Source organism: Myodes glareolus, chromosome 8 (assembly GCF_982192425.1).
Source record: "Myodes glareolus chromosome 8, mMyoGla1.1, whole genome shotgun sequence".
NCBI lineage: Eukaryota > Metazoa > Chordata > Mammalia > Rodentia > Cricetidae > Myodes > Myodes glareolus.
In genome coordinates this window covers 14,677,922-14,691,579 of record NC_142033.1, presented here as the reverse complement: position 1 = coordinate 14,691,579, position 13,658 = coordinate 14,677,922, and the positions used below count along the sequence as shown (strand labels likewise).

The window sequence follows — 13,658 nt, the reverse complement described above, 5'->3', positions numbered from 1 at the left end:
CTTGCAATAATACTTTGTACATGGTCACACAAAAATATTACTGTTACCTTTCTGTTCAAGTGCTGGAAAAGCTTTATCATTTTCTCACAGACCGAGTTGCCAAGCAATTTCAAAAAGATATTAGGACAACATATAAATTATTAAACAATATAAACTATTAAAACAATAGTTTTTAAATTATTATTTTACATGTATGAGTTTTGCCAGCATGTATGTATGTGCACCACGAGCATGCCTTGTGCCCACAGTGGTCAGAAAAGGGCGTTGGATCCCCTGGAACTTGTGGAGGGCAAAAGTTCTCACATGTACAGATAAGCACTGGAAAAGGCAGGAAAAGTTAAACATGCATACTTGTCTCTTCAAAGATGTTTGCCTGTTCTCCTGGAATGCTGGGAAAGAACGCAGTTCACAACCTGGTGATCCTTTGCTGTCTGATGAGTCAGGCTCCACCTACATCCCTCAGAATTTATGTTTTACTTACCCCAGACCTTTCCCCCTCCAAATCTTGACCATTGCTTCTAGGTCTTAAAATTCATCCTTATGAGAGATGTCACTTGTATTTTATAACAGCCTAAGTGACTTCTATGTTATCTTAGGACCAGGCCAATCCCAGCATTCACAGGTATTATGTTTACCTTAGTCAAGCTCCCTATAAACTCTAAATCTTGGGCACTATCTCTGAGTCAACAATATCCATTCTTCTAAAAGAAGCCAGATGTACTTTGTAAGAATCTCAATGTAAACATGTCTTAACCTCTGCTATACTCATGGGACTGAGTTAACTGCTATTGGAAAAGTTTTTCCAAAATTGTGCCATGCTTAAATATGGCTAAAATAAACCAAGTGTCAGACTCTGGAAGTTTGGCTCAGCACCTAAGCAAGGCTGAGCTGAGTTTCATTCTTCCCTCACCCAGATCCTTTTCCTGCCGGCCACAAAGCCTACAGAGACACTTCCCCATCCCCGTGTGCACAAGAACCAGAATCACAGATAACAGCAGTGAGCTGCCAGGTGAGTACGGGGACTCAAACCCAGGTCCTCTGCAAGAGCAACAAGTACTCTTAACTGCTGAGCCAACTCTCCATCTTAAAATAATAGTTTTTAAGTGACATCTGTTTCAAACCAGTAGTATAAACATACTGAATGATTTCCAGTTGACTCTGGATACTATTGGCTTGGCTTCGTGCACTGCTGGCTTTCTCCGTAAGTCCTGTTATTTCAATTTCATGTTCACTTATCAACTGCTCAATCCTACAGAAAGAATGTAATGATTGTTATGATACAGGAAATTCTTACCTATAACTCATCTCAAAGTTAATGCAGAAAAACACTTTCAAGCTTAGTATTTTGTTTCAGTTTTACACGTAACTCTTCCACTTGTGTGTCTGAGACAGACTTTTGTGCAGTCCTCACAAGTCTTGAATTTATAGGCAATTGTCCTGCCTCTACCCCCTAAGTGCTGGGATTACAGACCTGAGCCACCATCTGGTTTTGTAAACATTACTCCTTTTTCTTTCTGTCTTTATTTTAATTGTTTCTTTTGGAGACAGGGTCTCTCTTATTATGTAGCTCTGGTGTACTGGAACTTGCTATGTAGACCAGGCCACCCTCAAAGTCACAGAGATCTGTCTGCCTGTGTCTCCTGAGTGCTGGAACTAAAGGCGCCACCACCACACCTGGCCATTCTATTCTTTTAAAAAACAACTCCAGAAGCCTTTTCTTACAACCAACTAGGTTCAGAATTCAGAATCTAAGTCTCAGTGTCAAACTCTGAGAGCCAAGCAAGGCAACAGTGGTATGTGCCTCTGGTCCTGTACTTGAGAAACTGATGCAGGAAGATCACCGGATTGCAGGCCAGACTGGGCAACAATAAGACTGTTCTCAAAGAAAACAAACACCTTTGAGTATTATGAATAATGTATGTAGCATATGTCATATGGTATCTCTAGGGAGACCTAGGGGAGGGTCCTATCAAGAAAACACATTATGAATACAAGTTTACAAATATTTACACTAAGTCACAGACTATTAAATGCTTCATATTAGCTAATCAACAGATATGTGACAGATCACTCTTAGGTCAACTGAGGCTGTTCTACCTAGGCCTTGACCTTGGCCACTCTGGTTGGTCTTTGACCCAGGCCAACCACAGTGAGAATAGTCTCATTCTTGCTATCTGACCAATCCTTGACAGCTGATCAGGTTGCTTGTCCTTCAGTTTAAAAATCTATATCTATGGCCTATCTTTTGTGGGAACCTTCAACCTTCTGTGAATAATGATCCGCCCACCAGTCCCTCACCTTCTCCCTTGGTTAGAAATCTCTGCTTGTCCTTATTGTGTTGGGAGTTGAGCTTATTCTCTCTGTGTAGCAAAACTTACAGTGCCACAGTCTTGAATGGACTTCAACAGTGGTCAGAAAAAAAATTAACCTAAGTTTGCTACGAGTTGATAAGGAAATGTTTTTGTTCTCTCAGAGTTTGCAGACTTTCGAAATGCAGGAGAGAGAGACCATAAGTGGGGTAGTTCCACTGTGATTTCTACGCCTCGACCAGACACCTACCGATCTTGATGTTGTTGAAGTAATAGCTCTATTTTGTTCTGTGATTCAGATTTCAGTGTTTCAAGCTGATCCTCTACCTGGTTTTAAAATAGAGATATTAATTTGGGTACTGGTAATTCTAAACCTAGAAAATGCAGTTTCTGTAAAATGAATGCTTTCAAGAGATATAAGTAGAAATAATACTAAAATGAGTTCTACGCCTGTGTCACACAGCACTGTGCTCTGCTATACTTACATCAAGCCACACAGGTAAAAGAGCTAGTTTCCTGTCAAGAGAGAGCACTGCGTATCATCTCGGAGAACAGAAAATGAGACCCTGGCTTATTTACAAGGATTGTATAAGCTATCTCTCAATGCATTATAATATAAAGTAGTGTTCTCACCACTTACTGGAAATATCCTCCCTTTAAGATAAGAGATCTCTGTGTCTAATTCTCTTAGGATTTTACTAATAGCGGAGCCCAGGCTGCGGAAGTGCATGGTAGACATGCTGTCGTGTTCACATATTTTCTTGCCTGAGGCTTCTTCAAAGTCAACTAATATTGACCGGATTTCTTGAAGCACACCTTCGTGGCTAAGCATCATTTTTCTTAGCTGCTCTATCTGTGTGCTGCTGTCTTTCAGCATGTCCTCCTTGAGGCATTTGGCAGCTTCAAGCTCATGAACTGTATTTTGAAGCTGATTTCTTAACTCCTCTTGGGACTGACTCTCCCTTCGTCTACGAAACAAATGAAAGAAAAGAAACAACATTGATAAAGCTCACTTTCACCCAATTTTACTACAAGGAGTAAAAAAATTGATACAGAATTTTGTTATATATCCCAGGCTGGCCTTGAACTCACAGCAGTCTTCCTATCTCAGCCACCCAAGTCCTGAGATTATATGTATTGAATATGGGACTGCACCCAGCACTAAGAATAACACAGAGAGCAGTGTCTGGGCTGGGTCGTATCTAAGTGGCAGAACACTTGCCTAACCTGCCCAGACCCTGTCTCTAGCATTGATGGAGGAGGAGGAATTCAGGTAGCAAATCCCAACCTGATGTCGGCCATGGCATCTCTCTCCATCTGCATTTCTTGAAGTTTTGTTTGTAAATCAATGACTGACTGTCTTAAGTAAAACTTTTGTTTCTCGTGTAATTCATTGCTCTGGAAAAAAAACTCACACAAATTAATATATACTTATATTAACCCATCAAAACATAGTTCCTATAGAAGGCAATAATTTCCCAAGGGTTATGTGTTATTTATTGTTATGTATACAAAAACCCCTCACTGCTGAAGTTCGGAGCCCAGTGAATAATTTCTCACCTAGATAACCAGAAGACATCAGCAAGGTTCCCTGGCTTAGCCTTAGTCCATTTTCTGAAACAAATATTCCAGCCAAAATGAAAATGGGAAAATGTTTTGTCCCTTAAAACTGTAAAACTGGTTGAAATTATATATACAGAAAAGTCAAACTTTGCCTTCAATCTACCTGATTCCTTGGCAACAGCTACTGCTATCTAAGACTATAAGGGTGAACTGGAGAGACAGCTGTGGTTAAGAACACTGGCTGCTCTTGCAGAGGTCCAGGGTTTGAGTCCCAGCAGTCACAGGGCAGCTGACAACTATCTTTAATTTCAGTTCCAGGGAATCTGATGCTCCCTTTAGACCTCTGTGAGCACTGCACACACATGGTGCACATACATACATGCATGCAAAACATTTATATGCATAAAATAAAAATAAATTGTAATGTAAAAATAAAACTCTGAGGGTGCTTAACTACAGGAAAATGCAGAGATTTCCAAAGCCAGGCACTGAAGCATCTCCCAGCTAACAGCTAGTGACCAGTGTAGGATGAAGCTTTTATTGCCTCAAAAACCACTGAAAATGAGAAGATTATAAAATACAAAACTAGAGACTAAAATTAAGCAAACAGAAAAAACAAAAACAAAAACAAATCCAGAGGATAAAGATAATACAGGATTTTACTCTAACCTAACACTGACCCTGTGCTGGCAGAGGCTCTAGTACTGCATACAAAGATCACAACCATATGGAATAGGAAGTTGGATGTTGGTGGGACGTGCTTTTAATCGCAGCACTCAGGAGGTAGAGGCAGGCAGATCTTTGAGTTCAAGACTAGCCTGGCCCACATAGTGAGTTCCAGGACATTCAGGGCTATACAGAGAAACCCTGTCTTGAAAAACTTTAATAACTTTAAAAACAAACAAACAAAACAGAAATGAGAACAGGATGCTAAGGCTGGCCAGAGGCACACACCTAAATTCCTTAAGGTTGGGAAGCTAAGGCAGGGGGAAGTCAAGTTTAAGGCAAGCCTGGGCTACAATGAGACCTTGTTTAAGGAAGAAGGATAAAGAACAGAAGGCAGAAAGATAAAGGGAGGGAGAGAAAGGGGGACGAAGAAGGGAGAAAGCAGCAGCAGCTAGCAGTAGAGTGGGGTCACCATAACATGAGGCGCTGTATTAAAGGGCCGTAGCATTGGGAAGGTTGAGGACCACTGCACTAGGCTAATGCCTAGCACTATCAGAGGGATAGAGACAGTACTGTCAGAGGCTGCAAAGTGAAGTGAGGGAGGGAATGTCAAGCTCCATGTAGCTTCAGCATCACCAGTGAACCCACCTACAGCACAACTCTGACAGGATTATTTCCTACTGGAGTATCTCAATCATAGGACTACAAGGAAGGGATCGCGTCTTTTCCATCTCTTTATATCTGGTACCTAGCACATTTCTGCTTCATAGGAATACAATAACAGCACTCTTTGATAAATATTACAAATACTTCACAAATGTTTACTGGGAACGAAACAAATGCAACATACTCTACTAGGAGTTAACAGGAATAAATTAGACATAGAAAATAAATTAAGGCGCTCTCTCCTGTCTCCCCCTCCCCCACATGCGGGAGGACATCTCTTGGGAATCTACTCTCTCCTGACACCTTGTAGGATCCTCAGGCTGTCAGGTTTGGGCATTAGCACCTCTACCCACTGAGCCATCTTGCCGGCCCAATTACTGTTTCTTTCTCAGCTACTCCGCCCTCTGTCTCTATTATGTCTTCTTGTTGTATTCATCACAAGGTCGCAGCACTACTTGTTTATATGACTACTTCATCTCTCAAACTATAAACTCCTGTGAGAGTTGTGGTTATTTATCTTTGTATGCCATGTGTATAATGCAATGATACATATTATTTTACATTTAATGTTCATCTCCTAAAGTCTTTATCTAGTCTGATGAGGCAGAATAACATACTGATGGATACAGTAAGGTGTACAAAAGTGTACAAACAATACTTGCAGAGAGAACACCCTCAGTGCTGTCTAGAGGGAAGGCTTCAGAGAAGGGAAGGCATGAAGAGAGTCAGAGTCTTGCAGCAGTCACATAGAGATGCGTGGGAAGCTAGAATGACAAGGTCCACCCAGGAGGCTCAAGTGGCTTAGTTCTGCTGGAACAGAGGGTGCACACAGAGAATGGGTACTGAACAAGGACAGCATGAAGCTCTTGTATATGGTGGTAAGAAGTCTGACTTTTTAGAAAGTAAACCAATGGAACTCAAAACCCAGTTTGGTTTTATATGAAGTTCACTTGACATTTTAGCAACCCTTTTAAATTCTATTTAACCATTCTCTGTGTGTATGTGTAAAAATCCTACTTTCTACCACTGTTTGAAAAAAAAGAAAAAGAAAAACCCACCCAGGTATCATAATAGTAGGTCAGCAGGCCTAAACCAATTAATAGCATATGAATGTTATTAACATTCTTCAGCATTCAAAAATTTTGAATATTCAAAAATTATATCATGAGACCGAGATATTATTACCAGGAAGAAAATGGTATGTAAACGTCTCATTAGCTCAACAGAAAGGAACTTCTCCTTTCTGTTGAGCTAATGCTTTCTTTCAGGAGGGTTATATTTGATTTCAAGACAACATGTCTCCTTGGCCTAATGGTACCAGCTGCTAGCAAGGAAGGAATGCAACTCACTTCACTGAGTCTTTTCTGCAAATCTTTAACTTGATGTGAATATTCTTCCAAAACACGTTCGATGTGTTCTTTCCCAGGGTAAGGGATGACCTTCCTATGAGAATCAAGTTCCACTTCATACTTAGGGAAAAAAGGCTTTTGTGTTAAAGTCCCAGATGAAGATGCATTTTCAGTTATTGTTCCACGAACAGATGACACAAAAAATGGGCTTGAAGAACCTAAACAGTAGAGAATTCATTAATTATTCACAAAACAAGTTTGTGGCAAACATTATTGCAGGGGGCTCCTTTAACAAACCCTAAAGGACACAAGGTCAAAAGAAGCAAGTGAAAGGACAGTTAAGAGTGCTGAGGACAGGAAGAGCCACAGAGCAGGGACAGGCTGAGGAAGAGGAAGAGCACGTGACCTGGAAAGTCTGGAAGTATGTCTGAGTGAGCGCCAGTCTGGAGAAGACAAGAGGACATTCCAGAGTGGAAGCCCCGTATTAAACGCCAGTGGGCTTGAGAGGGCTGGGATGTGCTAGGCAGAAAAAAAGCCGCTGCCACATATAAGGATGAGAATACAGATATGAGGGCTTTGAAGTCATGCTAAGAAGTTTGGATCTCACCTAGTATGGTATAGTTTTGAACTGGAAAGAGATCTGGGCACAGGAAATATTTCTTAGTGGTGTCAAGACCCTGCTGTGATAGGAAACTGTGACTGTCAGTGCAGCCTGGGGTGAGATTCACAGCACCATCTTCCAGCAGCCTTGCCCCCAAACTGAGGTGTTAGAGTGATAAGTGTTAACATGTTCCAGTGAGAATGCAAACAATAGAGGGGAAGGACACTGGCAAGTGATGGGCTGGACATGCAGACAGAAGAGCAGTAATTTAGAAGTAAATATAAGAATCTATAATAGCTGTTGTAAATATCTTTGTAATATATCAGAATCACTTGAGAAACTTGAAAATAATAATACAGTTGTGTCTAAGCCCCATTCCGGACCTACTGCATCAGAATTTGCAAGTGTGAATCTAAGGCATTTAAACGTTTAGAACTGAAAAGGCTGGGTGGGGTGGTGTTGATATGGATCACGGTTAGTAAGCCACTACTTGAAAGTAGGCAGGAAAAAAGGAGCTCCATAGCAATAGCACAGAGGAGGTGAGAGACAGGTTACAGAAACCCAATACTTGCTAACAAGATGTGTGAACTGGGATGGAATGGGGCTGGAGGGATGACTCAGCAGCTGATAGCACTTGTTGCTCTTGCAGAGAACCCAGGGTTGATTCCCAGGACCCATCTAACTCCAGATCCAGGGGATCTGATGCCCTTCTGACCTCAGAGGGCACCAAGCACACACATGGTACACAAACATACCTACAGATAAAACACTCATACACATAAAATAAAGTAAACCTTAAAAGTTAAGTAAATAAATAAACAAAAAAACTTTAGAGGTCAAGAAGTTGTGCACCTAGGATCTTGATGGAGAACGACGATACACCAAGGAGGAGAGGCGATTTGACAGGAGCTGAGTCTGACCAGGAAACACTGAAGGATGTGAAGGCACTGGGGGACGGCAGCAGACGCCGGTACTCACGGATGTCAGCACAGAAACAACTTATACATCAAGAAGACAATGGAAACATATGCTAAAGCCAGATCTGCTCAGGAAAACTGCGAGGCAAGCTCTAATTCAGAAACAGAATCGGAAACAACAGCCCAGTAGAAAAACAAGGCACACCATAAACCAGGCCCTGAGATGGTTATTATGAAGATGTATTATTTCTCATTTTTCCCTCAGTTTGCTTTAGAAAAGGTACATACCTCCATTGGTTGTGATGCCACTTGATAAAAGATCTTCATTGTTTGATTCACAAGCTTTTGATTCCATACTAACTATTTTCTACCTCTTCTTAGAGATCTTAAAATGTGAGTGCCTCCCTGTTTGGATCCTTCAGTTCTTGTCCCTGAAAGACAAAATATTCAATTTTATTATGGTGGTCTGTGGAAAAGCTCATAGGCGAAAAGGAACTGACTTTTAATGCTCTGGAAATTTTTTCTCCAGAAAAATATCTATGCCTACAAAAATATTTTACCGCTAAATAAAACGAGTATGCAAGTTAAATTTTGTTCTAAAACTTGATTTTAAGACCAAGGCTGTTTTTATTTGTTTTATTTGTTTTGTCTGGACAGGATCATCTAGACAAAACAAGGTATCCTTGACTGGCATGGAACTCACTCTGTACATCAGGCTGGCCTTGAATCTCAGAGGATCTGCCTGCTTCTGCCTCATTAGTGCTGGGACTAAAGATGTGCTCCACCATGCCCAGCCTTCAAAGGGTTACTACAGATAAACTAAAATATAAAGAGTAATACTTCAGTTGTTCTGTTAACTAGTGCTCTGATTGGGAGCAGGTAGGCTTTCAAGTCCCTTACAAAATTACATTGCTTCAAATCAGCAAATAAGATGTCATTAATAAAAGCTAAAAACTTATATGAACAAATATTATTTACAGTATTTATAGTTTTATATTTGGTCAAGAGGGTGCTTCTAAGTTTGGAAAACAATGGTGGCCTAATTCCAAATTTCTCCTTATTTTCACTCAAATAAGCACAAAATCAAGATGGAAAACCAACAAAACTATGTGTGTATTCTACACTGTCAGTACCCTCAAGACAGAATACCTTCAACTATCTAGAAATAGAGGGATTCTCCCTCCCACGGCAGTTCCTACCATCTGGCTGGGAAATGGGAGAAACTGGAAGGGCTCAAAGAACAGAGGTGAGCCATACACTGATGGTGCAGACCAGTGCTTTCCTCCGGCCAGACAACAGAAGCCAAAACACTGAGCCCAGACTGGTCAAGTCTCCTCCGCCAAACAAACAACACGAAAATTACTCCATTACACTCCAAGGTAAACACTGGAGTACCATATATATAAACATATACTCAAACAAGTATATACACCTTTGTAAATGACAAAATAATTTAAAAATAAACAGGAAATATAAGACACCTAATAATTATAGACAATACAGTAATGTGACCAGTAGGTGACAGAATTTTAATCAAATGGCAGCCATGCCCCTAAACTTGAGGAGACTGCCCTGCTCTGTGAGCTTTAAGTAGCTGGTCACAGGTCACCCCCATGCCCTCCACCCCATTAGAAAGGGTGGAAAGGGTTAGCCCAGTGGGTAATGTGCACGCCTGGCAAGTACAAGACCCTAGATTAAACCTGAGGACCACACAGGCCCCAGGCCAGAGTAAGACCACAGCACAGGGTTGGGGTATTTTTACTTACACAAGAGTTAATAGCAGCTGCTTCTTTGTCAAGATGTTTGGTACCTCTGTTTGGCATTACTGCCAGTTATTTTGTGAACCTTAGAATAATGAATTCTGCTAAAACAAAAAAATCTCAGCAATTCAGTTTGCACTATTTTAGAATGGCCCACATCTTCGTTTTGAAGAGTGATTCCAAGTTCCTCCACTTTGTGATACTTTATATAGAAATTTAGATACTCTATTTTTAGGCACAAGTTTGTAAGATTATTAAGGATTTCTGGAATTGAAGGATTGTTCCTCAGGAAATGATAAAATTGTTGAGCTCCGTACTTGGATAATTTGGGGATCATAACATGAACTTACAGGTCTGTTTTGTGTGTGTGTGTGTGTGTGTGTGTGTGTGTGTGTGTGTGTGTGTGTTAGAGACAGAGAGAGAAAGAGAGAGTATCTGCGTGTGAGAGTGTGTGTGTATTGTGTGAGTGTGTATGAGAATGTGTGTGTAGTGTGTGTGTGGCACCTGGGAATCAAATATAGGGCATGGTACATATAAGACAAGCTTCCTGCTGCAGAGCTGCATGAAATGCACAGGTGAGATCTTGGCGTGTTCTGGCACACCTAAGGTCTAGTACAAACACTTCTGCATCACTTAAAATTATGCACACGTTCACACTGAAAAGAGCCTTAAAGTTGTGACAAAGGCAGTCATGATTGGAATGTTTGAGAAAAGGACTTGGAAATCGCCCACATACGAAGAACTTTAGAAGATAGTTTGTAGACTTTAGTAGAGTTGAGTTCAAGGGCTTAGAGGCATCTCCTGACTTATTTATTCTTCCTCCTTGAACCCCAAAAGGCTCTGGAGGATGGACAACCCCTGTCCTAGAGTGAACAGTCCTCATCTTGACTTCTTTCCTTAGGACGCTCAGATAAGGTGGACCTCTCTCGACTATGACAAACTACATCTCCGTGGCAAGGTAAGTCATGGCTGCAGTCCTGTTCTGATTGGCTATGTTACTTAAATGTAGGTCTTTCAGATTCTCCGATTTGTCAACTAATGACCCACACCTACAAGGTTGGACCATTCTATCTTCCATAGAAATTTGAGGCTGGGGAACCCCAAGGATTGGTGTACATGCCCCTAAAACCAGCCTGAAAGTATAAAGAGGATAATACTGAACAGTACTTAACTGCCGGAGTTTTTAATTAGTTCATTAATTAAGTACTGCGTATTAACTTCACATTGACCTGCATTTTATTCTCAATCACACTCTTTTTCTTGAGCTGTTGTCATCCAGGCTCAAGAGCCCTGGATGCTTTGAAGTGTCACTTCTGTGACCTGTGAACAACATTTGACACCTTAAGATTATGATATAGAGATGATGTGCATATTTCCTAAGAGCAAGGGTTAAATGAAAGAACTCATGAATAAGCCCTCCTATGCAGAACCTGCCTCAAAATATATGCATACGGTACTGCCTAACAGGGCAGTCATAACATGATTAGAATATATGCACACAGTACCATCTAACAGGGCAGTAATAACATGATTAGAATATATGCATACAGTACCACCTAGTAGGGCAGTAATAATATGATTAGAATATATGCATACAGTACCACCTAGTAGGGCAGTAATAACATGATTAGAATATATGCATACAGTACCACCTAGTAGGGCAGTAATAACATGATTAGAATATATGCATACAATACCATCTAACAGGGCAGTAATAGCATGATTAGAATATATGCATACAGTACCACCTAGTAGGGCAGTAATAACATGATTAGAATATATGCATACAATACCATCTAACAGGGCAGTAATAGCATGATTAGAATATATGCATACAGTACCACCTAGTAGGGCAGTAATAACATGATTAGAATATATGCATACAATACCATCTAACAGGGCAGTAATAGCATGATTAGAATATATGCATACAGTACCACCTAGTAGGGCAGTAATAACATGATTAGAATATATGCATACAATACCATCTAACAGGGCAGTAATAGCATGATTAGAATATATGCATACAGACCCATCTAACAGAGCAGTAATAGCATGGTTAGAACATATATGAACACAGTACCACCTAGTAGGGCATATCTCTGAGAGATGAGATAATTAATCCCTATGAGATAAATGGCTTTATCTTGCTATTTAATTAAAAAGAAGATACAAGCTTTGTATGAGTCCATGAACACAAAAGAAAGTAGAGCTGACCTGGTTTAGCTAACTATGAACATACAGCAATCATAATATAGTACAGAAGCTGACTGTGTAGATCATGTCTCTAGGACACACCAGTCAGTAGGAAGCTAATACTGAAGAGGACATAATCCAGAATGAGGAAGTTTCGTTCTGCTGTGGTGTATTAGGGAACAGGTATAACGTCTACCTCTGAACTTCAATTTCCACCTACCCAAATGAGATGCTCACTGAGCTTTCAGACCTTTTCTAACCAGCAGAAGCCAGGTACTAGTCTGAGCCCTACCACTAAAACCCTTCTTAGGCCCATGAGACAAATCTATGAAAACAGAGCTCCACTGAACAGTCAGAGAACCACAGACACAGGCTCTTGTTGCTGATCTCTTTAGATATTCCAGGTTAGCTATTCATCAAATTCAGGCTTCATGTTTTCTAAGATACATTACATAGAGACACAATTAACTAATACATCAATTGAATGTTCAGAACTGTTAATGATAACTAGTAGTAAATTAGTAGGTACCTTAATTTCTGGATATTCTTATTTTCAGTTATTCTATTAACACCTGAAAAATAAAACGTGTTTATTAATATAGTTCATTAAATAAAAATGAACAGTTCAATCTATAAATTTTTATCATTTAATGTTTTGAAATATTTGCATATAAGGAGAAAAGTTCTTTTTGTTTCTTTCTTACTTGTGTGTGTGTGGGGGGGAGGGACATCCATGTGCCGCAGCATGTGTGTAGAAACCAGAGGACAGTTTTGTAGAGTCAGTTCTCTCCTTTGACGGCTACGTGAAATCTGGGAACTAAACCCAGGTCATCAGGCTTCAAGGCAAATGCCTTTGCCTGCTAAGTCATCTTGGCAGCCTCAACAGTTTTCATTTCACATGAAAGTATATTTTAACTTATAATCGAGAACACTTATCTAGGCTGTGTAATAATGAATGTAGGATAAGGGTTAGTCATGAGGGAAAAGGCATCTTCTATGTGTAGACTCAGGACTACTAATATAAGTGACGAGAGGCATAAGCTGGTTCATGGGGGTAGGTGGGCTTTCTGCCAGCCACGTCCCAAGTGTACATGTGGTGGGCCTCTCTGCAGTGTCCATTTTGAGGACCCTGCTGAGAGGGCAATGGCTACTGGATGCCCTCTCCTGGGCAAAATGTTAGACAGTACAGCTTTAAAATCTCCAACATCCCAAGACTTTCTACAGAAAATGCACAAAACAACACTTTTTGTGGCTGATTTTAGTTCAGAGCAAAGCAAAGAAGAATGGATCTGCTTCCAGCAAGTCGCTTCTAGAAAGAATAATGCATTTCATCGTGCTTATCATCTCTACAAATATTTTTGTAGTTGTATTAGATCTGTTAGCCCAGCTGGGCAATGATAGAGCATGCCTTTAATCCCAGCACTCAGGACACAGAGGCAGGCTGATCTATGAGTTCATGGCCAGCCTGGTCTACAAGAGCTAGTTCCAGGACAGACACAAAAGCTACACAGAGAAACCCTGTCTCGAAAAACAAAACAAAAGAAAAAAATCTGTTATCCTAAATCTGCTCACACCTGCCCACTAAATCTGCCTTTTAGTGTTAGCTATTGATGCTATGAACTTCACTCCTA

At 40.5% G+C, this 13,658-nt stretch overlaps 1 protein-coding gene across 8 annotated transcripts in view; it reads right to left on the bottom strand.

Moving 5' to 3' along the window:
* The window catches only part of Ccdc158 (coiled-coil domain containing 158), a 73,219-nt gene that overhangs the window by 55,664 nt on the left and 3,897 nt on the right, over positions 1-13,658 (bottom strand). For 6 of the 8 annotated variants that reach the window (XM_085691632.2, XM_048425918.3, XM_085691634.2 and 3 more), the window contains exons 2-8: positions 12,557-12,599; positions 8,360-8,502; positions 6,554-6,771; positions 3,598-3,707; positions 2,950-3,277; positions 2,560-2,636; positions 1,139-1,249 (exon numbers count right to left, since the gene is read on the bottom strand). In XM_085691632.2, coding sequence (XP_085547758.2) covers positions 1,139-1,249; positions 2,560-2,636; positions 2,950-3,277; positions 3,598-3,707; positions 6,554-6,771; positions 8,360-8,426 — 911 coding nt within the window. In that variant the 5' untranslated portion in view covers positions 8,427-8,502; positions 12,557-12,599. The remainder of the gene's footprint in view (positions 1-1,138; positions 1,250-2,559; positions 2,637-2,949; positions 3,278-3,597; positions 3,708-6,553; positions 6,772-8,359; positions 8,503-12,556; positions 12,600-13,658) is intronic. The other 2 variants (XM_048425973.3, XM_085691636.2) reach the window with 2 other exon arrangements.